At 35.9% G+C, this 26,922-nt stretch overlaps 2 protein-coding genes and 1 pseudogene across 2 annotated transcripts in view; all 3 read right to left on the bottom strand.

The window, feature by feature from the left end:
• Window positions 1–8,287, bottom strand: part of LOC107597049 (chromodomain-helicase-DNA-binding protein 3-like) — a 54,214-nt gene extending 45,927 nt beyond the window's left edge. Inside the window, exons 1-9 of the mRNA XM_016287953.1 lie at window positions 8,044–8,287; window positions 6,844–7,017; window positions 4,663–4,787; window positions 4,346–4,584; window positions 3,406–3,533; window positions 3,190–3,319; window positions 2,063–2,238; window positions 1,465–1,581; window positions 985–1,122 (exon numbers count right to left, since the gene is read on the bottom strand). Coding sequence (XP_016143439.1) covers window positions 985–1,122; window positions 1,465–1,581; window positions 2,063–2,238; window positions 3,190–3,319; window positions 3,406–3,533; window positions 4,346–4,584; window positions 4,663–4,787; window positions 6,844–7,017; window positions 8,044–8,250 — 1,434 coding nt within the window. The 5' untranslated portion in view covers window positions 8,251–8,287. The remainder of the gene's footprint in view (window positions 1–984; window positions 1,123–1,464; window positions 1,582–2,062; window positions 2,239–3,189; window positions 3,320–3,405; window positions 3,534–4,345; window positions 4,585–4,662; window positions 4,788–6,843; window positions 7,018–8,043) is intronic.
• Window positions 8,288–10,439: 2,152 nt separating this feature from the next.
• On the bottom strand, window positions 10,440–19,514 carry LOC107597076 (dnaJ homolog subfamily C member 3-like; annotated as a pseudogene).
• Window positions 19,515–23,254: 3,740 nt separating this feature from the next.
• On the bottom strand, window positions 23,255–25,975 carry LOC107597092 (claudin-15-like). Its single transcript, XM_016287999.1, has 5 exons — window positions 25,586–25,975; window positions 24,609–24,773; window positions 24,385–24,466; window positions 23,818–23,925; window positions 23,255–23,650 (listed from the first exon to the last, which is right to left on the bottom strand). The coding sequence occupies exons 1-5, from the start codon at window positions 25,800–25,802 to the stop codon at window positions 23,560–23,562; spliced, it is 663 nt and encodes a 220-aa protein (XP_016143485.1). The 5' UTR covers window positions 25,803–25,975; the 3' UTR covers window positions 23,255–23,559.
• Window positions 25,976–26,922: the final 947 nt, after the last annotated feature.

The raw sequence follows: 26,922 nt of genomic DNA, 5'->3' as shown, positions 1-26,922 counted from the left end.
CCACAATCAACAACCTGATCAACTCTATGCGAAGGAGATGTGTTGCACTGCGTGAGGCAAATGGTGGTCACACCAGATACTGACTGGTTTTCGGACCCCCCCGGACCCCCCAATACAGTAAAACTGCACATTTTAGAGTGGCCTTTTATTGTGGCCAGCCTAAGGCACACCTGTGCAATAATCATGCTGTCTAATCAGCATCTTGATATGCCACACCTGTGAGGTGGATGGATTATCTCGGCAAAGGAGAAGTGCTCACTAACACAGATTTAGACAGATTTGTGAACAATATTTGAGAGAAATAGGCCTTTTGTGTACATAGAAAAAATCTGGTTCAGCTCATGAAAAATGGGGGCAAAAACAAAAGTGTTGCGTTTATAATTTTGTTCAGTGCATATATATATATATATACACACACACACACACACACATATATATAAACGTAAATACACAGATGTAATTACTAACATTTTATGTATTCTAAATACCCACAATAAAATAATATTTTCACACATTTTTGCACAATTTAACAAAATTCCACCTTGACTGAAAATAAAATTACAAACATTCTGTTCACAACAAGTGATATTTACCTTGCATTTCTTTCTTTTCTTCACACATCACATGTCTCATATTTCATCTCAAGCATGCTCTTCACTGACAGTGTTGTCTCCATGGTAACCAAGTACACTAACTTTTGGAAAAACTTTATTAGGGCCAAAATTGTTTGTTGTGGTTTACTCCACAACTATGGGTCAGTAAGTCATTTATTTCACAATAAATATTGATATGGTTTATGTTTCTGTTAGCATAGTTTTAAATTTTTGTTTAAAATGTTTGGGTCTGAGATATGGGAAAAAAAATAATCCGCATAAAAGACACTTGAACACTAGAAAATATCAGTGATGAATGCATTGTTTTTAAGAGACTTGCAATACAACAAAAATAAATAAACATTAAGTCCTGTGACATAAAATGACTCACAGTGCAGCGTGGACAGAGCCACTCTCCGTTGGGGATCTCGGGCAGTGGGGGGTTCAGGCAGTGAATGTGATAGGATGACGGGCAGGAGTCACAGCACAGCAGCTCTCCTCCATCTTTACACACGCGACAGAACTCCATGTGATCATCTTCTTCCTCTCCTCCCAGCCCTGCCTCCACATCCCGGACATCGTCACACTCTTCTTCAAAGTCCTCAAAGTCTTCTTCCTTTGCTTCCCACTGGATCCCTTCTTTCTCCTGAAAAAAAACATGCACTTTAATTACAATGAAGACCCCAAGGATGAAATATAGGAACAACAAACTGAAAAATTCTGTTTCATCTCATATTATATCCAAGACAAAAATTGTTGATGTTTTTGATAACCTTCCCATATAAAAATGTGGAAAAAGTATCAAATGGTGTCTGGTTTCAGTTTAAAATCAGTCTGTAGTTCCATCTTTACACACGCGACAGAACTCCATGTGATCATCTTCTTCCTCTCCTCCCAGCCCTGCCTCCACATCCCGGACATCGTCACACTCTTCTTCAAAGTCCTCAAAGTCTTCTTCCTTTGCTTCCCACTGGATCCCTTCTTTCTCCTGAAAAAAAACATGCACTTTAATTACAATGAAGAACCCAAGGATGAAATATAGGAACAACAAACTGAAAAATTCTGTTTCATCTCATATTATATCCAAGACAACAATTGTTGATGTTTTTGATAACCTTCCCATATAAAAATGTGGAAAAAGTATCAAATGGTGTCTGGTTTCAGTTTAAAATCAGTCTGTAGTTCTGTAGGTTTGGGTGGATGTGACTCACGCAGTGAGGCTTCCTTTGCTTCCCACTGGATCCCTTCTTTCTCCTGAAAAAAAACATGCACTTTAATTACAATGAAGACCCCAAGGATGAAATATAGGAACAACAAACTGAAAAATTCTGTTTCATCTCATATTATATCCAAGACAAAAATTGTTGATGTTTTTGATAACCTTCCCATATAAAAATGTGGAAAAAGTATCAAATGGTGTCTGGTTTCAGTTTAAAATCAGTCTGTAGTTTTGGGTGGATGTGACTCACGCAGTGAGGGCAGCTCCACTTGCCCTCAGGGGCTTTCTCAAGCTCAGGCTCAAGGCACACCAGGTGGTACGCTCGAGGACAGGTGTCGCACAGAATGATCTCTCCTCCCTGCTGACACACCTCGCAGTAGTCCTGATGGTCAGTCTCATAGCCATCGCCATCCTCATCACCCAGCACTGAGAAAGAAACAGAAATACCACATAGTAACAGGTAGGTGTGCTCTGGGGCTCCGCTTTTTTTGACACAGAGCTGGTGCAAACATATGCACATTGCTATGATCAGATGCTTTCTTAACTACTGTTTTCTCACCACTGTCATTTTTGTTGTGTGTTTATTTTGTTTTTGAGAGGAAAGTGAGCAGCACATATTTACATTTTCATCTAAACATCGTCAGCCACCAATTGTGCAAGTTCTCCCACTTAAAAAGATGAGAGAGGCCTGTAATTTTCATCATAGGTATACCTCAACTATGAGAGACAAAATGAGAAATCCAGAAAATCACATTGTAGGATTTTTAAAGAATTGATTTGCAAATTATGGTGGAAAATAAGTATTTGGTCAATAACAAAATTTCATCTCAATACTTTGTTATATACCCTTTGTTGGCAATGACAGAGGTTTTTTTTCTCATTTTGTCTCTCATAGTTGAGGTATACCTATGATGAAAATTACAGGCCTCTCTCATCTTTTTAAGTGGGAGAACTTGCACAATTGGTGGCTGACTAAATACTTTTTTGCCCCACTGTATTTACATTTTCATCTAAACATCGCTGTCAGCAACGTGGGCAGCATCGATATACAGCTACAAAGGTATTCAAACAACTTCTTACCCCTAAGCAAAGAAAAAAAGAACTTCGCCATGAGTATATATGGGCCTTAAGGGTGTACATCCAAACCACCATGGGCGATTATCTTTTGTACTTACATTAATTCTATAGTGATGAACCAAGAAACTTTAAATTGCAATGAACAGTTTTGAAAAATTATGAATACATTTGGAGGGGAAAAGATTGGGTAAGATTACATTCTTGTATTCATGTCAAAAGGAGCTCAGATAAACCATCAGATGGTTAAGACATAGTTTTTAAAGACAGATCCAATACAATAAGGAAAAGTAAACGTCTCACCCTTTTTCTTCTTCTTTGCCGGGCGACCCCTTTTGTTCTTCTTGACCCGTCCCGAGCTGTCAGAGCGGACTGAAGAACTGTGAACGCTGGAGTTCTCCTGCTCAGAATCGTCCTCATCCACCTCCTCGCTCTGCATTACAACCACACACAAGATCAAACAGAACCACTGCACCCAACACACATTCATGTGCACACGTATTACACACAAACTCTCACCGAACTGCTCTTCTTCCTCTTGTTACCAAGCGCTCCCAGTTTAATGCGCAGAGGAGCCATTTTCTTGGGCTTTGGCTTCTTCTTATCTGAGACACGAGGACTCTTACTGCGTTTCTTAAAGCCAGGACCTGACGAAAACCAATAAATAGGCAATGTTAAAATTAAACAGTATTTTGCGTTAAAAATAAATCACTAAACACTGAAATTAAATGTTTAAAGTGCTTTTAGGTGTATTTAGGCATTATGAATATACATTTGGAGATATGTATAAAACTACATTTAATAATGTAATTAATTAAATATTAACTTTAAATGAGTGCAAAGGCAACCTTAATGTAAAAATATGGGATATGAGCATGCAGGGCTCTACAATAAGGATTTTTTTTTTGTTGTTTTTTTGTTGTTGTTTTTTTACTTGGCCTGACAAAATATTCACTGGCCCTTCCACATTAAATTAAATAATATAGTTATTGTTGTTTCTGACCCATGCGATTTTGAGTTGTAATATATTGCCTTATTACACCCAAATTTTAAGTACAATTTTCAGGAATTGAAAACAAGAATTCTAAGCGTGGCTTTATCAGATTTAATTAAGTTCAGATTTCAGTTTTCGAACTGTATGCAAATGTGTGCATACTTAAAAAAGGTAGTGCCTCATTTGAATATTTAAAAATAACATTTCAATAAACCTGTAATACAAAACAATTGTCTTAACGTACTGTGATTAATAAACTGGGGAAAGTATAGTGTTATCAATTAGTTAAATTTTCTCCTTTAACCCCTGTTGTGTCTTTTTAAAAAATCAATGTCAAATCTACCATCAGCTGCCATCAGTCCTACCAAAACACATATTTTTGATGCTGTGTGTTCATATAACAAAGTGAATTAACAAGTCCTGTACTGAAACCCATACAGCTGCACATGCTCTGTGACCTCTCACCTTTGCCCTCTTTGGTCTTGGCCTTGCGAAGTGGTGGTGGCTGAGGTGGAGGTTCAGGGGAGGCTGTTGCTGCGGAGACCTGCTCAGCAACGGCTGCTGCGGCGGCGGCTGCAGCAGCAGCGACGGCAGCTGCCGAGCCTTTAAATGGATTATTGGAGCTGAACTCCCTCCATTTGGCCCCCAGAATGGTCATCATCTTGGACATGGGAATTTTAGGGTTCTTCTTAGCAATCATGGGTCTGCAGAGGATCATATGTTTACAGATATGTTGCTGCAAAGGAACTACAATGTATGAATCCTCTGGTGCAGGTCAGTACCTCATGAACTGGCTGAAGGCTTTGTAGTTGGTTAGTGTGCGGTAATCTTCTTCTGTGAATGTGTGAGCGACATCCTCCAGTCCCCACTCCCTAGCCAGCTGGGCCGACGTTTTCATCTCAACCGGCTGGAAGAAATGCTTCATCACATGGCTGTCATAGTGTGGATGAGTAATAGATATCTGTGCCCTAGACTCCACTACATGTTAACTGGATCAGCAATTATGTGTGTTGTACATTATCATGGACATGCAACAGCTAGAAACACCATGTCACAGTTTGTACTTGTCAATCTTTCATAATTTCTGGGTGCAAGTGCGAGAAGAACCTCTGATGATGTGTTTGTGTATGTGTTCGGGGATGTGTGAGGTTTTTGTCTGCAAACACATTATATTGAGGAAAATATCTTGCATATACAGTATTAACATCAGCTCAGCAGAAAAAAAGCGATTCATCTTTTGGCACACTGTAAATACTAACAGCTATTATTAAATGTATTAAAGGGATAGAAAAGACATTTCTGTCATCATTTAATTTCTCTCAAGTTGCTCCAAACCTGTATGATTTCTCTCTTCTTTTGAACATATAAGAAGCTATTTTGAAGAATGTGAGTGACCAAACAATTATTGGTCCCCACTGACTTTCACAGCATGAAAAACATAACGTAGAAGTCAATGAGGACCAGAAACTGTTATGTTCAGCAGAAGAGAGAAATCAATTTGAAACAACTTGAGGGTGAGAAAATGACAGAAATTTTATTTTTGGGTGTATTATCCCTAATATTCTGCTATTCTTACTAGTTGTAATCATGATACTGTTTCCATGTATATCATAAAGTTGCCATTAAAAACATTGGTTTAAAATCTATTAAATCCTAAGTATAATTAATTCAAAATGATCAAAATTGAGGCAGTGGGGAACACCCACTGGCCCTTGTACATGAATAATTGAATTATGTATGCTTGGTGAAATCAAGGGAATTTATCATGGGTCTGAACTCTGTTGTTATGCTGTAGCTGGTATTCGTGTTTTGTAATAAGTCAGTGTTAAGTTGATTAGTTTTCCTCAGGTGAACTTGGACCCTGTTGAATTTAAGCAAATTCTTTCCATACAAATATACATATTTTAAATAATTCCAAAAAAAATGTATACTTTAATCCTAGATCTGGGTTAATGGGAGTTATTATGTGAATTGTTCACCCAAAAATGAAAACTTACTGGACATGTTCTAACCCTCAGTTCATCCAAGATGTAGATGAATTTGTTTCTTCTTTTTTGATTCAACTTTTTCACTGGACAAAAGCAATATTATGGATAGAGGACTCCTATTTTAGAAAAGTGTTAAAAAATAAATGATGATGAATTTATTACAAACACAGATTTCCACTTCACAAGATGTTAACTGATGGACTGGAGTCATGTGGATTATATGCAGATTATTGTGATGTTTGCTTGTTTGTTTTTAACGGCACAGCAGTTTCTGTGGCTATTTTCATTGCAAGAAAACTTTATAGTAAAGCTATGTCCGGTTTTTTACTATCTATTTTCGCTAAAATCTTTTTGCTAAAGACTTTTCAGTAAAAACTGTATTTGGTTTAATTAAAATTCCTTCAAAAGTGTTAACTGAGTAATAAATGTTTTCGCAGAGCACAATCTAATAAAGCATGCTTCATGGGTAAGGGGTTTTAAATATTATGATGTTTTTATCAGCTGTTTGGACTCTCATTCTGACGGCACCCATTCACTGCAGAGGATCCATTGGTGAGCAAGCGATGTAAAGCCAAATTTCAAGTCAATTTTCAGCAAATGATTGGGTAAACTATTTCTTTAATATTAGAGTACACTTAATAAAATTGCCTAGTACTCACCAACTCCTATTTAAGATTTGTATGTAATTATTTAAAATACTGATTTGCTTGGGAGAACTTGCTTAATTTCAGTAGGGTCCAAGTTCACCAAAAACTAAACACAAAACATGAATACCAACTACAGCAAAACAGTTTTACCACTCCAAGTTAGGTAAACTAATTCAGCTTTACACTTTATAATGCGATGATCGTGTTTGATTTGGATACAGAGGAGAATAAGGAGAAGCACACAACCTGTATCAGCAAAGCGGATGGGAAATAGCATGCAACTCCGCAGGCAGAGCAAGAGAAGGCATAGAAAGTGCTAAAGAATAACCTTTGTGGTCTCTTCGTGTGTGCTGTCTTCATCCTCTTTCTTCTTTTTCTTGGTTTTCTTCTCTTTTTTGTCCTTGTGTTTCTTCTTCTTTTTCTTCTCTCCTCCATAATCGCTGGCAGCACTGTCAGAGTTCATGGCATAGTCCGGCTCTGAGTCTCTTTCTACATCACTGTCCTGCAAGAGACAGAGAAATAAAAACCGAAGCTTCAGAACAAATCATTCGAACTGTCACTATAATGCATTCACTAAAAAAATTAACGATAAAAATAATTTAACTAATTTAAATGAGTGCAATTATCTTAATAATTATCTCCATTCAATGGGCCCTTTTCAGAAAATATTGACATACATGATTTATTGCAATTAAATTTGTAGCTTGATTAATAATCATTTGACAGTTTGCAAATTACTGTTAAAGGGTTAGTTCGCCCAAAAATGAAAATTCTGTCATTAATTACTCACCCTCGTGTCGTTCGAAACCCGTAAGACCTTCGTTCATCTTCGGAACACAATTTAAGATATTTCTGATGAAATCTGAGGGCTCTCTGACCCTCCCATAGACAACAAGGTAACTACCACGTTCAAGGTCCAGAAAAGTACCAAGATGATCGACAAAGTAGTCCGTGTGACATCAGTGGTTCAACTGTAAACTTACGAAGCTACGATAATACTTTTTTGCGCAAAGAAAACAAAAATAACAACTTTATTCCACATTTTCATCTCTACTGCGTCACTTGTGAACGCGCGTTCACGACAGTATCATGACGCGAGCGTGTGGCGGTGCCGGCGCTGACCCAGATCCGGCGTGATGACGTCATACAGCAGAGACGAAAATGTGGAATAAAGTTGTTGTTGTTTTTTCTTTGCGCAAAAAAGTATTCATGTAGCGTCGTAACATTACAGTTGAACCACTGATGTCACACGGACAACTTTGTCGATCATCTTGGTACTTTTCTGGACCTTGAACGTGGTAGTTACCTTGCCGTCTATGGGAGGGTCAGAGAGCCCTCAGATTTCATCAGAAATATCTTAAATTGTGTTCCGGAGATGAACGAAGGTCTTACGGGTTTCGAACAACACGAGGGTGAGTAATTAATGACAGAATTTTCATTTTTGGGCGAACTATCCCTTTAAATAAAGATTTAATTTAAAAAAATGCACTTCAACATTAAGAGAGAAAAAAACGCATCAACAACATACTATTTTTTTGCGCTTGCGTGCTTTGGCCATCTTCCCCTCCTTGTCCTTGTCTTTCTTTTTCGTCTCTTTCCTTTTTTTAGGGCCTCGTTTCTTTTTCCCCAGGTTGTCCCTGTCCAATGTCTCACCAATGTCGCCTCCATCATCTAAGTGAGAAAGATGCAGGGAAATGAGGGAACATGCGAGAACTGACGAAACGAAAGTGACCATAATTCTATGCAAACCCTCCGAGGTATCTTTCAAATCATTTCCCACTTCAATTATTGAACAACATGAGCAGTTACATTGTCACGATCAAAGCGGTAGTCCTGACGCTCGCGCCTCTTTAGATCAATGCATAGTCATATTATTCTTTATCTGCTCAAGTGCCAAGTCTGTAACCTTCAGGGCAAACACAAAAGGACATAGTGGCAGCTTAATGCTCCTTTGTCGGATCACAGCTGGAGATGAGAAAGCACCATCATATGACAGACCTGATGAGTGGCACAGACGGGACAGCACCCCCCCCCCCCCCCCCCCCCAAAAAGAAAAAACCCCTTACATAAAAATGGCTCACTATATTATTTCAGAACGCCCCCCCCCCCCTCCTTCTCCTCCTTTTTCTCTTTCTCTCTCTCCCTCTCTGTCTCTCTCTCTCTCTTCAGACTCCCCTCCCTCCTTAAAAATAATCACATTGTTACTGGAGGGGGGCGTATAGCTGATTGCAACTTGTATTTCAACTCGTTTTATTGTGTGAGCTTTCGCTCTCTCTGCTTCTGACTTGTCTGCTTACTGTCTGTTTACACCGTAAACACTGTACGCAGCGCAACATGAATCTAACAAACACCTTAATATTCTTTTAAGGCCCCCACCTTTGTAAAAACAAATCTAAAAAAATAAAATAATGAAAAATAAACAAATGTGGAGCGAAGGGGCTGATGTGAGGTTTGGCTAGAGGGGGGAGCGCTGCCGCAGCCATGCCCACACTTACATCATGTTGCATTGCTTAAAAATTAACTATTTGAGCTCAGGACAAAACAAAGCAAGTTATCAGAGCCGCCCAAAATAGAATAAATTATTAGGAAAATGAAATGGAATGGATCATTTTATATTTTTAGCTGCTGAATTTCAATTATATTTTGCAAATGCACATATTGGATTGTGAAGTCACCTCAAGATATTTCTGGTACTTTTGCTGTGGAAAAAAGATGCTCATTTCAAACTATATATATATTAGAAGGTGCGATATAAATTAATTTACTTAAATATTAATATAAATAATCTAAATTATATTTATAATAGCAAGATTTTCTTTATAATATTTAAATAAAATATGATAATGTAATAAAATTCCAAAATTACAGGTGCAATAACTGAATGTTTATCAGGATTTACATTACTATTAATGAATATACATGATTTTTGTAGTAATTTGTGATTTGTACATTTTTTCTTATTTTATTTACACACAAACAGTGATTTCTCAGCAGTTTCTACCTAATACTATAGTTTTTGAGCTTGGCAACTACAAAAATGTACAGGTGCATCTCAATAATTTAGAATGTCGTGGAATTTATTTAATACACGAGTTTCACAATTTGAGTTGAATTACTGAAATAAATGAACTTTTCCACGACATTCTAATTGATTGAGATGCACCTGTATATTTGTTATAGAAATGTCCATGACTTTTCCAGGTCTTGAAATCACACTTAAAATTCCACATAAATCCAGGTTTCTCAAGATCATAGAAACAGGTGTTGAGGGAATGAATTAAAACGAGAAATATGACAGCAGCTTACATCTGGCGTTTTAGCTGTTTGGTGCATATCTTGTCTTATTTTAAATCATTTTAAGCAATCTCAAGACCCCTGGTTGAGAACCACTGTTCTAGACGTTCTTTACTGTGCACACAGAACAAAAACGATCCCAAAAAATTAATTAGTCCAAGTACACGGGGCACAAGCAAATGAAACTGATTACCAAAAAGATGCACGTTTGCAGACGTTAATGGCATAGTCTCATAAAGCAGTGATTAAATTTAAATGTTGGCTGCATGAAATCATTTCTGTGTACATGCATACATATATAATGCTACTTAGTTAGGGTTGAGAGCCCACTGTGGCCTACAATACAGTAGTTGCTGCATTGCCTCCAAGCAATTACCATGGCAACCACCAGACTTTATGGTTCAGGGGTTTATTATGTAGGCTGGCATTCATCTTTTTTATTCTGTTGCTCAGCATTTGATTGGATGAAGCTCAGACAGCTGCAATAAGATAACCACCGACAGGAATCGATGAAACACTGAACACATGAATAGTTGATGTGGCGTTCATGCTTCTCGCTCAAATTGGCTCGCAGTGGATGTGATATTCGAATTAATTATATACCATTGTTCATATTAATAGGATGCCTTTTTAGAGTTCAGTGAGGTCGTCGTTGAAATACAGACATATGGATGGAGAGAAGAGGTCACAGTCTGGGCTTCCGCAGTAAAACTCGTCCTCTTCAGGGATGCCGTTTTCACTCAGGGTCTTGCTCATGTCCAAATTTACGCCATTGTGCTTCCAGGTGTAGCTTGCTGCATGGGAATTGTAGCGCAGGTATCGCTGGATAATCTCATCCAGAGTCTCCTCAGAGCAAGCCTGCTTAGAAAATAACAGTGTAGAACTATTCGGCTGCTCCAAATTAGGGTTGCAAAATTCCGAGGAATTTTCAAGAGTGGAAACTTTCCATGGGAATTAACGGGAATATATGGGAATTAATGGGAATAAACTGGAAATTTGCAAACTTGCAGGAACTGGGGACTTAAATATAGTTGAGAAAAAAAATCTTGCAGCATAATCTTGGTTAAAACAACCTGATTTAATGCAATTTCAGTTTAATTTCTACCCTACACATTGCTCAATCACATGCACACAGCACAGTGCTTACTGCAGGGCTATTGAGGCCACACCCCCTACATGCACTGTGCTTTCCTACATAACATGAACAGATCATTTCTTAAATCCTGCACACAAAATATCAAAATGTCCATCTTGGTAAGCATTCATGTAAATTACATGAATATTACAAAAAAATGTTTAAAACTTCCTTGCTGTGTGTAATATACTGTGCAACTAAATTAGGCTTATACCATTGTAAAAACAAACACACTGACTGAACAAACCATAGACTGGAACAAATATTTAGGTGAGATAATAATAAAACAGAAGTCTAAAAATGACCCTCCCCCCACACAATCCCCTCTAGTCACCTACGAGGGGATTCCCCTCCCTTTTTTCTGAAGCCACACTTGCTGCATTTGAGTTCAAAGACTACATCTAAGTTTTGATATTCTAAATATATTTGATCTATGGGATTCAAGTTTAACTAGTAAATACCAAAAAGTGTTTATACAGTAGCTAGCAAGTCAGTAAATCAAGATATGAAAAATCTAAGCGAGTTAGCATTATTTCATTGACAATTTATGAGGTATAAACTAGCACAAGCTGTGATGCTCTTTCTGCCAGTTTTCTGTTATCATACAGAGGTACAGTACTGGTCAAAAGTTCGGAAACATTACTATTTTAATGTTTTAAACATTGCATATCTTTTGCTCATCAAGCCTTCGTTTATTTGATCAAAAATACAGAAAAAAACTGTAAGATTGCGCAGTATTACTGGTATTACAATTTAAAATAATGGTTTTCTGCTTTAATATACTTTAAAATATTTCTGTGATGCAAAGCTGAATTTTAAACATCATTACTCCAGTCTTCCGTGTCATATGATTCTTCAGAAATCATTCTAATATGCTTATTTATAATCAATTTTGGAAACAGTTGTGCCGTTTAATATATATATTTTTTTATTACCTGTGATTATTTTTTCAGGATTCTTTGATGAATAAAGAGTAAAAAAAAAAAAAGAAAAGAACAGCGTTTATTTAAAATAGAAATCCTTTTTAAAAATACACTACCATTCAAAAGTTTGGGGTCAGTATCTTTTCTTGAAATAAATGAATACTTTTATTCAACAAGGATGTGTTAAATTAATAAAAAGTAATAGTAAAGACTTATATTGTTTGAAAATATTTCTATTTTGAATAAACACTGTTCACAAGTTTTCATTCATCAGTAAATCCTGAAAAAAGCATCACAGACCCCCCCCCCCAAAAAAAATTTAAAAAAATCAAATTTTTTACATTTGTGTTTGCATGCATGTGAGCCTATGATCAAACAAAATGTTAATATTTATGTTTGTAGGCTATATATGATAAATAAATGATACATTTTCCCAAATTTCCAATTAATTCACATAAATTCCCATAAATTCCTGGTAAGTTTCACACTTGGAATATTTCCAAAATTCCCCAGACAAAGTTCCCATGGAAAGTAATTTACCGGAAATGTTCCGCCCCTTTGCAACCCTACTCCAAATACATGTTTATTTTATGAATGCACAAACATTCCTATAGAAAGACACAGGACAGGAATTTGTCTCCGACAGGCCCATAGAAAAAAAGAGAAAGAAGCATCTGGGCTGAATGAAAACTGCCAGAGGTTATTCAGCCCAGAGTTTAAGATGCAGCCTGGTGGCCCGCTGAAGCAAGTGAATCAGTACGGTCAGTCTGAAAACGTGTGTAATGCCAGAGGCTTAACATTAGGTCCATTTCCTTCAAGCTGGAAAAGGATCAGATGCAAAGAGCGGGAGGGAGGACGAAATCAAAAGATGGAGAGGAGCTACAAAGCGATGGAGCAGTGCAACCCTGACCTCTTCAGTATCCAGCAGTGCAGTGCAAGCGTGCAATTTGACACAAGGTAGTCCAAACGAGTCGTACGTTGTAGTTTTTGAAAAGTGATTTCTGTTCAATAAAATATCTCCTTTTGAAGTGAACTTTGAGCTTTGTAACTTTGCGGATCTTTTTTTATGCTCAAACAGCAACATTACAGACTAACTAAAGTTGAAAAAGTGAAAAAGCATAATAAGACCCCTTTAAACAATTAATATGCACTTTTTGAGGCACAATCCTGAAATCATATTGCAGATGAGTCAGCATCGACATTTTCTGCTCTCTACAAATCTATGCCAGGTTAATATTGGCCTACCTCCAGCCTCTGCTCTTGGGAGGTTAGAGTGTTGATAATGCGGATCCAGCATGTTTTGGCAGACAGCAACCCAACCTCGTAGCGGTTATCCTTCCACCACAGGTTCCTGAAGTCATTGGGCCAGTCAGTGCGAGGGTATGTTTAAAAAGCACACCCTAGGGGTGTAGTATTTAATGCAGCCAGTCAATGGGTCAACATGGGTAAGAATCTAAAAAGGGAAAACACAACACTGAATCAACAAAAACATCAGCTCCATAACCATGTAAAAAATGTTTGATCATTCAGAAGATCGTGCCCTTAAAGTCAGCATGAGATGATAATTGTGATTTTCTTTTCTTCCATTACTGTGAAGTATATCTGAGTGAAACACGAATGAGAAAATAATGTAGAGCTAGACTATTTTGTTTTTGGGAACTGACATTGTCATTTGCTAATTGCCGCATTTTTGCATTATTAGCATCTCATGTGAGTGACATGTTGCTGGTCCACATCTTATCAGAGAAGAGATCATTGCAACGAGAGGGGAAATTAATGTTTTTTTTTTTTTTATATAAAAATAATAATGTGCATAAGACATTTATAATAAATACTGCAATGTTCCATAAAAAAGTATTGTCAATTATAATTTCATGCTAACTTTAACAAAACAACCAGACAGCAATGCAGTTGCCTAGTTTGGTTTTGGTTATATTCTCAGGGTGGGAAACACATACTTTTTTTTTTTAAATGTTCTTATCTTTGAAATGATCATAAAACATATGAAAACATAAACGGAAAAAATACTAAAAGCAAATACTATATTTAAAAAAAAATGACAAAGATATTTGGAAAAGTTACTAAATTACGAGTTCTTTGTATGTGCCCTAGGAGTCCTTGGTTTTGCAAAATTACATGAAAATATTTTACAAATGTTATTACAGTGGCTTACATTTTTTGTCTTTGGGTCAAACCAGTGACTGATGTCCTTTCCTGCACACTCTGTGATAGGTTTAGATAACACATCACCTATAAGAGAAAGAGTCTTTGTTACAATGCTCTTGATAATCAGTTAATACATGCCACATTTCAAAAGTTTGGGGACAAAATCGTTTCTTCCTTTTCATTTTTTAATGATATGGTTACTTGCCTTTATATTCCTCCAGCAGCGGTGTCAGATCGTACACTTTGCCCAGGTACGACGCCCATATATCTTAATATGTCATAATCATAATTAGTTTGGCAAAACTTCATAATGACGCCACGTTCGTTGATGTATTAGTTTGTTTATATTAGCTCAGGTCCATTTAATTATATTAAGAGATACAATTTTCGTAGCCCGTGAAAGCAAAGCTGAATTTTCAGTATCATTACTACAGTCTTCAGTGTCACATGATCCTTCAGAAGTCATTCTAATATGCTGATTTGTTGCTCATTTAATAATAATGATTCTTATTGTTATCAATTTTGAAGACCAGGGTCAGGATTCTATGATGAATTTAAAAATCAAAACAAGAAATCCCTTGTAACATTATAAATGTCTTTCCATTTGCCTTTGATCAATTTAATGCATCTTTAATGAATAAAAGTATTAATTTCTAATCTTATTTACGCCAAACTTTTGAATGGTACTCTATCATGGCTTGCACAAACATGTTAAGCAGCACAACTGGTTTCAGTACTGATGGGATTTTTTTTTACTAGAAAAATAGAATACAAAAATGTTCTTTTAAATTATAATAATATTTCACCAGCCATGGTAAGAATAAGACACTTCAGACAAAAACATTTTTAAAAAAAATACATCCAGCGATAAAATGTTACATAAAATTGACCGACGACAGAAATTTTCAATAACAGACTGATAAGGACTGAAAATCATTTGTATTCATGCTTAATTTAGTTTTTGCTGTCATCTGACATTTTCCTACCTGGATCTGTGAGCACTTCCTTTGCTGATGCGATATCGATAAACTTTTTCTCTGCCTCTTTCTTGTCTGCTTCAGACTGGAAATTATCAGGATGCCACTGCTGAGCCAGCTTTCTATACGCTTTTATGATTTCCTGTTTGTTGGCACTCCTAAAAACAAGTGAAAAGAAACAAGCATTTCAGTCAAACAATCTACATTCATTGTTACTACCGCAGGTGCCCCAGAAACAACCTTCGACCATTTCTGCATTATTAACATCATAAAACAGCACAGAAACAGTTTAGGAAGTAACGCTCTCTGCAACATTTTAAGGCAGGATTTTGCCTTACCTGCTGACCCCCAGGATCTTGTAATAGTCTCTCTTGTGAGACTGCTTGAGGAGCTTCTGTGCTCGGTCAAGACCTTCACGAATCTCCTGGTTGTCCTGATCAAACTCCCGTGCCTCCTGATAGTCTTCCACAGCTGAGAAGAGGAACAGAGGAAGAAACCTGAGTTTATGCAAACGAAATGGAAAGGGTAGAAAATTCGGTACATTTTATAGTAGTCAGTGAGAGTTGAACTACCTTTCTCATATTCCTGCAGTAAGATGTAGGCCTCCGCTCGGTCCTGGAGGATGTGGATATTCTGAGGGTCTCTCTGGTGGGCTTCTGAACAAATGTCTACGGCCTCCTTAGCACTCTTCATCTGGAGGAGCCAAAAGAGGGAGTGAGAGAAAAACAGAACCAGTGAGGCTAGACACCAGAACCAGACTCTTGATGTTCTTGTTCTTATTAACCTCTTAACGATGTGAAAGTGAACATATCATATAAATGGTGATTACTAGGACAGCTGGACTAGAAGGGGTTTCATCCCCTTAAAAAGCTGTAAAATAACTAAACTACATTTAGTAAAGGAACATACTTTGACTAAGCAGAAGCAGATCCTCTCCTTTGCTTTATTAGTGTAGAATGCCACGTTCGGCTCTGTTCGCATCACAGATTCATACTTCTCAATGGCTTCCTGATACCTGCCATTCAAGTAAACAAAAGAATTAATAAACCATTAGAACTGAAAAACCTGAAATAATCAAAATGATGTCAAATTTGACACTGATGCAGATATAAAACCCATTCAAAACCAAATCAGAAAGATTATTTTTATTCAGCAAGTACGCATTAAATTGACATTTCTATTTCAAATAAATGCTGTTCTTTTTAACCTTTCTGTTCATCAAATGAACCTTAAAAAATGTATGACAGTTTCCACAAAAATATTAAGCAGCACAACTGGTTTCAATAAAAATAAATGTTTCTTGAGCAGCAAAGCAGCATATCAGAATGATTTCTGAAGGATCACGTGACACTGAAGACTGGAGTAATGATGCTGAAAATCCAGCTTTACCATCACAGAAATTAGTTATATTTTCATAAATGTAAAAAAAAAAATAAACCTTTACAACATTACTGTTTTGACTGATACATTGATAAAGACTTTCAAGAGAATTCCAAACCTTTCAACGGTAGTGTATGGAATATGTGACAAAATAAATAATACGATATAGCTATAAATAAAATATGATACATTTATAAAATAAATTATAATATAACACATCTCAAAGGCCAAAAATGAAACCGAGTGAGGTAAGCTAAGCCTAGACCTGAATTAAAAGGCCAATTTTCTAGAAGTGACAGGGAAGGGATGTTTTCAGCACCTCTGTTCTGAGATCAGCTCTTCTGCAGAGTCCAGCTGCTTGCTGAGCTTCTTGACCTGTTTGTAGTGAGCGAAACACTCCTTATCATCCTGATCCAGCTTCAGACACTCACGGACCTGACTGAAAACAGAAACAAAGAGGGAAACACACAGTGAACAGCAGCAGAAAAGAGAGACAACTCTCCTTTTGAACATCACATGAGATTGGAGTGTTATTATTACAACTACTGTACATGCACACAGTCAGTGTGTGGGAATGACAAGTGTATTTACTAAAAGGTACGACTCTAGAATTGTCCTTGAAGCAGCTTACAGGAGATGCTTGAATACTGTCTGTATGATTTAATAACCAAAGAATGTGGCTGTCATTCATCCGGAATGACATACTTAAGCGAGTCGTGATGATCTCCTAAACTGTAATGGAGTTGGCTGAGTTTGAGGAAGGCTGCTCGGTTGTCCGCACGGAGACGTGTGGCTGGTGTCAGGTCCATAATGGCCTTCCGTGGATCCCCGAGTCGGATGTAGCACTCGGCTCTTAGTTCGCGCGACTCTGGATCCCAAGGAGAGAGCTGGAAAACAAAGAAACGTTTTTGAATCACCAGAGACATGCGAAGCTTAAACTGCAACATTTGATTTGTTATTTGTTTTTGTATTTTATTTGTAGGGCCACTCATTTCAACAGCTCAAATTAGAGAAAGTGGGATAAAGAAAGTCATAAAGTGATACGTGATAAACACCTAAACTTTCATATTATCAGTGAATAGTGACTTTTATTCATAAGGAATGCATTCAATTGATCAAAAGTTACAGTAAAGGCATGTATAAAGTTACATTTCTATTTTTAAATGAATGCAGGTCTTCTGAACTTTCTATTTATCAGAGAATCCTATTTAAAAAATGTTTCCACAGAAAGTATTAAGCAGCACATCTGCTTTCAACATTGAATATGATCATTTTTTCTTGAGCACCAAATCAGATTTCTAAAGGATCATGGGACACTAAAGACTGGAGTAATGGATGCTGAAAATTCTGATTTGCCATCACAGAAATAAATTCAATTATTTTTTAAATTTTTATAGTTTTAAATTGTAATACTATTTCACATATTACTGTTTTTACTGTATTTTTTTGGCCAAATAAACGCAGCCTTGGTGAACCTGGTGAAGAGACTTCTTTCAAAAACATAAAAAAATGTAATGTGCTGTCAAACGATTAATTACAATTAATTGCATACAAATTCCAAAATAAAAGTTTTTGTTTACATAAAATATGTGTGTATACTTATTATGAATATATATATACAAACACATGCATATATATTTAAGAAACATATGCTATGTTTATATATTAAACATTTATATATTATATATAATATAAATGTATATACATGTAAATATTTTCAAAATATATACTGTATGTGTGTATTTATATATACATAATAAATATATACAGTACATATATTATGTAAACAAAAACTTTTATTTTGGATGCGATTAATCATTTGACAGCACTCATTTTTACCAACCCCAAACATTTCCACAATAGTGTAAATCTCAGTTTCTAACTCAAACAAAGCTACTGTGTGTATTCAGAATAGCACACAAGTTCTAGTGATGACTTTTGTGATAATTTTTGGGTCCTTTTTTAAGCGTGACAGTATACATTACATAACACTTCTGTTTTACGAAAAAGATTCTAGAATCTGAAAATAATCGTATTTTGTGTTTCACTGAGGAAGAAAAAAAAAAGCCAAATGGTTTCGGAAAAACATGAGGATAAATAAATAACATCTTTTAAATTTTTTGGGTGAACAATCCCTTTAATATTACTATTAACACATGTAGTAATAAATAAACAGCACCTGTTGCTGCATGTGCATTTTTGATCTCCAGACTAACTCACCTCTATGACTTTCTCCAGCACCTGGACAGTAGTGCTGTAGTCTCCACGGTGATGGGCCTCATGTGCCTCTTCCTGGAGTAACTCCAGCTCCTCGGCCTTGCGGAGCTGATCATGTGCTTCCTCATGATTCGGGGAACGCTTCAGCTGCAAAGGAGAAACATTAACAGAGCAGGAGGCAGGAAATAGAACAAAATGGAACAAAACGTGATCTGGTTTGAGAATGAAGTTGGCAGGTTTTAAAGAAATAATGATCTTTAAAAAAGCATCATATGACCCCTTTAAAGGAATAAGGGAATTCTTTCACTCACTACTGCTTGGAAGTCTTCTCTAGCCTCTTGAGTACTTCCCTGTTTCAGTAGAATATTAGCCCTCTGCAGTCTGGCCTGAAAACACATGCACACCATAAACATGTATATACGGTACTGCCACCTAGAACTTAGTTTGATATCACAAACATAAACTCACCGCAAGGAAGTCTGGCTTGAGCTGTATGGCCTGGGACAGGTCAGGCAGAGCTGACTTGGACTTTCCCATAGCCAGGAAAACAGCGGCCCGTTTGTAGTATGTCAGGTAGTTCTTAGAGTCACCCTCTGTTTAAGACATTTGCATTGGTTAATGAACTGCATCTTTTCTTTATTTTAAATTACCTACGTACACTGAATGTAATTGCATTTTAATACCAATTAGCATCAAATAAAACAACAAAATGAAATTTTGTTTTTTTTTGTAATACATTTAAACATTTATTTTATTCCTCAGATGGCAAAGCTGAATTTTCAGTATCATTTCTCCAGTCTTCAGTATCACATGTGAAACGTGGTCCCGTCCCATTGGCCGAATTATGTTAGCGCACTGGACGGACACGCCCACGTCCTGCAGTGGACTGATAGCTGAAATGACCCATCATTACTTGGGAGCAAAAGTCTATTCTCGCCTGGCCTTTAGTAAAGGAAACCGTCCTTACAATGGTACATATTCTATTCTATTCTATTCTGTTCTGGATGTTTCTGCTGTCCGGATTATAAACATGTCCGAGTGGAATAAAGGAATGCGAAACTCTAGTTCCGTGTGTCTCTCAGCCGACTGCTGAGGTTAAAACGTGTATTGTAATTTATAGGGAGGTGTTTCTTAGCCCCAGTGTGACAGTGACCGTGCACAACAGCTGTCGGCCACGTACTTTAGGAAGTCTCCTCTTGGTGAACCTCCTGGCTGGGTGTACAATTCAAATCGCCCTACATTTCAGCGCGGCGACTGGCTGCTCACATCCGTGTTTGCCGACAAACGTGGTCCCGTCCCATTGGCCGAATTATGTTAGCGCACTGGACAGACACGCCCACGTCCTGCAATGGACTGATAGCTGAAATGACCCATCATTACTTGGGAGCAAAAGTCTATTCTCGCCTGGCCTTTAGTAAAGGAAACCGTCGTTACCATGGTAAATATTCTATTCTATTCAATTCTATTCTATTCTATTCTATTCTATGCATTATGTTCTTACAGCATTATACAACACAACAGAAAAGAATAGGACTTTATAAAATGTCCCATGTTAACCTTCCATCAAAAGTCTATTCTCGCCTGGCCTTTAGTAAAGGAAACCGTCGTTACCATGGTAAATATTCTATTCTATTCTGTTCTATTCTATGCATTATGTTCTTACAGCATTATACAACACAACAGAAAAGAATTGGACTTTATAAAATGTCCGATGTTAACCGTCCACCAAAAGTCTATTCCCGCCTGACCTTTAATAAAGGAAACTGTCGTTACCATGGTAAATATTCTATTCTATTCTATTCTATTCTACTCTATTCTACTCTATTCTATGCATTATGTTCTTACAGCATTATACAACACAACAGAAAAGAATAGGACTTTATAAAATGTCCCATGTTAACCTTCCATCAAAAGTTTATTCTCGCCTGACTTTTAGTAAAGGAAACTGTCGTTACCATGGTAAATATTCTATTCCATTCTACTCTATTCTATGCATGATGTTCTTACAGCATTATACAACACAACAGAAAAGAATAGGACTTTATAAAATGTCCATCAAAAGTCTATTTTCGCCTGGCCTTTAGTAAAAGAAACCGTTGTTACCATGGTAAATATTCTATTCTATTCTATTCTATTCTATTCTATTCTATTCTATTCTATGCATTATGTTCTTACAGCATTATACAACACAACAGAAAAGAATAGGACTTTATAAAATGTCCCATGTTAACCTTCCATCAAAAGTCTATTCTCGCCTGACCTTTAGTAAAGGAAACCGTCGTTACCATGGTAAATATTCTATTCTATTCTACTCTATTCTATGCATTATGTTCTTACAGCATTATACAACACAACAGAAAAGAATAGGACTTTATAAAATGTCCCATGTTAACCTTCCACCAAAATACCACACTGCACTTAAGTTCTACTATTATATTTTATAAAATACAAATAAATTAAATCAGTGTAGGAACAGTGAGATTTTCAAATATGTACCATGTTAAACATGGTTATTATTTGAGGTATGGCATTTCATGGTTTGTTTAATGCATTTGGATTATATTATACTCTGTTCTGTTATGAATATATGGTGTTTTATAGCATTACGGAACAGAATGCAGCTTAAAAGAACAGAATAGAAATGGTAACAATGGTTTCGACCAAAATGCCATACTACACTTACGCTATCATTATTACTGAAAATAAAATAAATAAATAAAAATAAACAAATAAATAAAATAATGTGACCTACTTCAAACTAAAAAGCTTGAATAAAATAGAATTGAATAGAATATACCCCATCAAATATTTACCGTGGTTTCTATTACTAAAATTAATTGTTATTGTTAATATGCATAATCAGAATAAATTAATATAGGATTTTATTAGTGTCAAATTTGTTTTGTAAGAATAGAGAATAAAATGAATTGTGAAATATTGTATTGTTGTTATTGTATAAACTGTGTTGAACAATAAAACATTCCCAAATACATAATGGCATTTTTATTGTCATGTTCTTTTTTCATTTATAATTATTACTTTACTTAGTACTAACATTTGAAATAAATTAATCTGGGACGCTCTTTAAACAATGTAAGAAGCTTAAAATAGAATAGAATAGAATAGACCCTTTCAAGTATTTACCATGGTAACCATGGCTTCCATGCTATTATTACTGATATGCAAAACCAGAATAAAATATTATAGGATTTTATTTAATAGTGTAAACGATACAGTTTGTAAGAATACAATAAAATATGAAATGTTGTATTATTGTAATTAGTGTGTTGGGTCAAACAATAAAATATTCCCAATACATAATGCCCTTTTTAATGTCGTGTTTGTTTATTGTTTGTATATATTCTATTCTATTCTATTCTATTCTATTCTATTCTATTCTATTCTATTCTATTCTATTCTATTCTATTCTATTCTATTCTATTCTATTCTATTCTATTCTATTCTATTCTATTCTATTCTATTCTATTCTATTCTATTCTATTCTATTCTATTCTATTCTATGCATTATGTTCTTACAGCATTATACAACACAACAGAAAAGAATAGGACTTTATAAAATGTCCCATGTTAACCTTCCACCAAAATACCACACTGCACTTAAGTTCTACTATTATATTTTATAAAATACAAATAAATTAAATCAGTGTAGGAACAGTGAGATTTTCAAATATGTACCATGTTAAACATGGTTATTATTTGAGGTATGGCATTTCATGGTTTGTTTAATGCATTTGGATTATATTATACTCTGTTCTGTTATGAATATATGGTGTTTTATAGCATTACGGAACAGAATGCAGCTTAAAAGAACAGAATAGAAATGGTAACAATGGTTTCGACCAAAATGCCATACTACACTTACGCTATCATTATTACTGAAAATAAAATAAATAAAAATAAACAAATAAATAAAATAATGTGACCTACTTCAAACTAAAAAGCTTGAATAAAATAGAATTGAATAGAATATACCCCATCAAATATTTACCGTGGTTTCTATTACTAAAATTAATTGCTATTGTTAATATGCATAATCAGAATAAATTAATATAGGATTTTATTAGTGTCAAATTTGTTTTGTAAGAATAGAGAATAAAATGAATTGTGAAATATTGTATTGTTGTTATTGTATAAACTGTGTTGAACAATAAAACATTCCCAAATACATAATGGCATTTTTATTGTCATGTTCTTTTTTCATTTATAATTATTACTTTACTTAGTACTAACATTTGAAATAAATTAATCTGGGACGCTCTTTAAACAATGTAAGAAGCTTAAAATAGAATAGAATAGAATAGACCCTTTCAAGTATTTACCATGGTAACCATGGCTTCCATGCTATTATTACTGATATGCAAAACCAGAATAAAATATTATAGGATTTTATTTAATAGTGTAAACGATACAGTTTGTAAGAATACAATAAAATATGAAATGTTGTATTATTGTAATTAGTGTGTTGGGTCAAACAATAAAATATTCCCAATACATAATGCCCTTTTTAATGTCGTGTTTGTTTATTGTTTGTATAAAACATCATATAAAACCATAAAATCATCATAAAAAAGGTCATTTGTACAAATAAATGGAGACAAGAAAAATTAACATACTATAAATCTTTTTTTCAAATCTTGATTCACGTAACGGCAACAAAATTCTAAACAAAATTGAAGTAATTTCAACTCTTTCATTCTGTATAATGTTCTCTGAGGTGTTTTTGCACAGCAAAACTGACATGGTAACATTTTACTTGATTAATGACTTATCCTTAGGTGGCCACAAAACCACCTGTGCGTTTGGTACTGTATACATATTTACATAATTGCACTGATAAAACATCACTAGACAGAATATTAACAGTCAACTATTACCGTAATGTAATGTAATATAATGTTGTTTGGCCATGAAATTGACCAGAATTGCTTCATTCAGACATAGGCATTTCTTCCATAAGTGCTCTGAGCGTCTCTCCTGGATGCGGACGCTGAGTAAACTGTTTCACGTGTGGGCTGGTAGTAACTGCAAGAGAAGATGCAGAATGTAAGAAACATGCCCCCAAACACAAGCACAAATGCATAAAATAACAAGAATGGGCAAAATGTTTTATATGAAAAAATGAGAAGTGAGAAAGTATGTGAAAGAGAAGTGTGTGAGTGAGTTTAAGTGATTGTGACAAAGAAACTCACGCCTTCTCCTTTGTGCCTAATTTGCAGGAGAACATGAGACAAGCTCCACCACAGATGGCAAGAACACCAGAGGCCCAGCCGATGTATAAAGCCTCTCCAATCTCATACCTATAACACACCACAAAAATAACACGTTCAGTCTAACGTGCATAGGTTTCACTCAAACTAAATTTAGTCAAACTTTACACAAACACAGGAGTTTCTATCATTCACTCTCAGAAAAAAAGGTACAAAAGCTGTCACTGAGATACCCTTCCAAAAGGTACACATTTGTACCTTATTTCATGCACATTAGTACCTTAATGGTAAATATTTGTACCTTTTGAAAAGGTACCACCACTGGGACAGCTTTTGTACTTTTTTCTGAGAGTGTTCAAATACATGTAGGCCTATAGTAAAGCACAGCCGAGGTAATTCAGTTATAGTCGGCAGTTTAATTCTTACTTTAATACTTCATAAAACTGTGTGTGAGCACCACCAACAGCTGTTCGATGAGAGCAGTAAATGAGTATTAAATAAAACAACAGGAGGCAGCATTTCCCTTTTAATTTCCAATAGAGCGCCTACTTTTGGCCAGGGTAAAGTGGGTTGAAGAACTCTTGAGTGATGTTGGCCGCGTACCAGGACACTGATATCATCGTGCACAAACCTTTGGATGGGATTAAAAACATAAAGATTAACAGTTACAATAGCAATAAAGCTTTCGGAATGTGAATCTGATAAGAACTCTTAAAAGACAAAAGCACATTCAGTCATGGTTGACTTTAATTAGCAATGCGCCTTAGGCCTACCCTGCAGCAGGAAAAATACGCCTCCGGTTCCGGCGATTCTGCCTTTCAGTACATAATTGTCACCGGCGGCCTTCGAGCACTGCATGCCGATGAGGGTGGCCACCATGCCGAATGAGCCAGCCACCACTGCTGCGATCATAAGAGCGCGGGACGCCTGGATATAACCTGGGGAAACAGAAAGATGTACTATTATATTACAATATTAACAAACCTACTAAAAGATCTGAATACAGTATTTCAAAAAAAAAAAAAAAGGATTATATATTATTTATTATGCTATTAATAAACAGCATAAAGAATGTCAAATAGATATAAAAACATAATTCTTAAGTAAATAAAAGAATGACAAAGAAAATACATAAATAATAAATAGCAGTAAACAAATAAATAAACTAAAATAAAATATTGAAAGGATAAATAAAAGAAAGAAGGAAGGAAGGAAGGGAAGTCAACTGAATTTAAAAGTATCACTCTAAAAAATGCTGGGTTGTTTCAACCCAATGTTGGGTCAGATATGGGCTAACCCAACTGTTGGGTTAAAAAGCTAATTTAAAAATGCAACCAAAATACAGTTGAGTTAGTCCATATCTGACCCAACATTGGGTTGAAACAACCCAGCATTTTTAGAGTGTAGGCTATAAAATAGTTACTGGACAGAAAATAATACATTGTACATTTGCGACATTGTATATTTTAAATAAATAAATAAGACATAAATACATTTATAAGGCAAATAGCCTAAATCAGACTGACAAAGAAAATAAATAAATAGTAAATAGCCGTAAACAAATAAATGAACAAAAATAACATATTGAAAGAAAGAATTATTCCAAAACACAAAGTTGTGAGGAAAAAAATAATAATGGTAACCACATTTCCGCTAAAAAATTTTTTTATTTATAGTGGTGGCTGATATCACATTGCTACAACTGATAATGAACTTATTAGTAAAGTAAAGTGCGGTGGTTTTGTCCTACCAGACAGGGCCAGTAGAGAGGGGAATTCTCGGCAGTTGTGCACTCCCGTCGAGTCCGTGGCGCAGGACATCCACAGATTCTCGTAAAGGGTCGAGGTGGTGATCACTGTCCCGTCCAACGAGGACACTTTCCAGTAACGGTTCGGGATTGTGACGCCAACCATTACCCAGCTCACAAAGCCTAGGATCAACGCAACGACTTCAATAACCGGATCCATGGCTGCTTTAGATTATACAGTCATCCACACTCTGCGTTAGTATTTCTTATGAGTTTCTCAGCTTTATGTAGTTGTTTTCCAGATGTGTTCAGCGTTGGATGAAAAGTTAGAACTATCCAGATTTGATGAATTTCTCGAGCTGAGCCAGTTTTTCCATGGAGATCGAGATTACAGCGGTGTGACATATAAATGTGTTGTTAAAAGGAGCGATGGGTCATTTATAGGCTCTGTTTGCCCTCCCCTCTCGTGTGGTGCATGTGTTTTACACCCCGAAACTCAACAGGTGGTTATCACTAAAGTCCAATGGTCGTTCCCTGACCTTCACTGGCAGTGCATCCGTTATGTTTCATGGACTCAAACACATTGCACACTGTAAAATAGGGCTGGGTAAAAAATATCCATATCGCGATAATAATCGATTCTCATTTTTTCGGAACGATATCGATTCTTAAATCCCAAGAATTTATTAGTCTAGCCTGTTTTCAGTTAATGGATGGAACACTGAAGGGCACTTCCCATCCAATATATCTCAATAAGCAGGGGCGTAGATTACTCAACCCCCCCACCCCACCACACACACACACACACACACACACACACACACACACTTTTAATATCACGTAAATTCGTCCCCCGCACTTTTTCGGGCAAGTGTGCATGCATAGAGGTTTTCAAGAGCCGGTGTGAATAAATATAGATTTAAATTCAAAGAGACAGGATAGTCTGTGCATGATCTGATGTTTTATTCAGATCCAGAATAAGGCGAGATGAACATCATGGAGCTCTAAACACTCATGCAGTGTATGCTTCATTCATACTTGCAGAAAGTCGTACCAGGAAATTCCTAATATGGACAAAAGCGTCCAGCTATGGCTGTATGAAAACACTTGTTTTCAGAAGAACAGAAACGTTTGGAAACATGAAGACATTAAACATTCGATTGCGACAATATGGTTTATTTGTGTTTGTCAAGTCATCTCCAGGTAATAAATAAAGTAAATGAGCAATGCAGTGTTAACTGACAGTACTGAAACTATTCTGCCTTATTATGTGATTTGATTGCGACAATATGGTTTATTTGTGTTTGTCAAGTCATCTCCAGGTAATAAATAAAGTATAT

This window comes from Sinocyclocheilus grahami, unplaced genomic scaffold (genome assembly GCF_001515645.1).
Source record: "Sinocyclocheilus grahami isolate Dianchi unplaced genomic scaffold, SAMN03320097.WGS_v1.1 scaffold227.1, whole genome shotgun sequence".
Taxonomy (NCBI): domain Eukaryota; kingdom Metazoa; phylum Chordata; class Actinopteri; order Cypriniformes; family Cyprinidae; genus Sinocyclocheilus; species Sinocyclocheilus grahami.
Note: the sequence above shows the minus strand (reverse complement) of the source record. Positions and strands in the feature narration are given on the sequence as shown.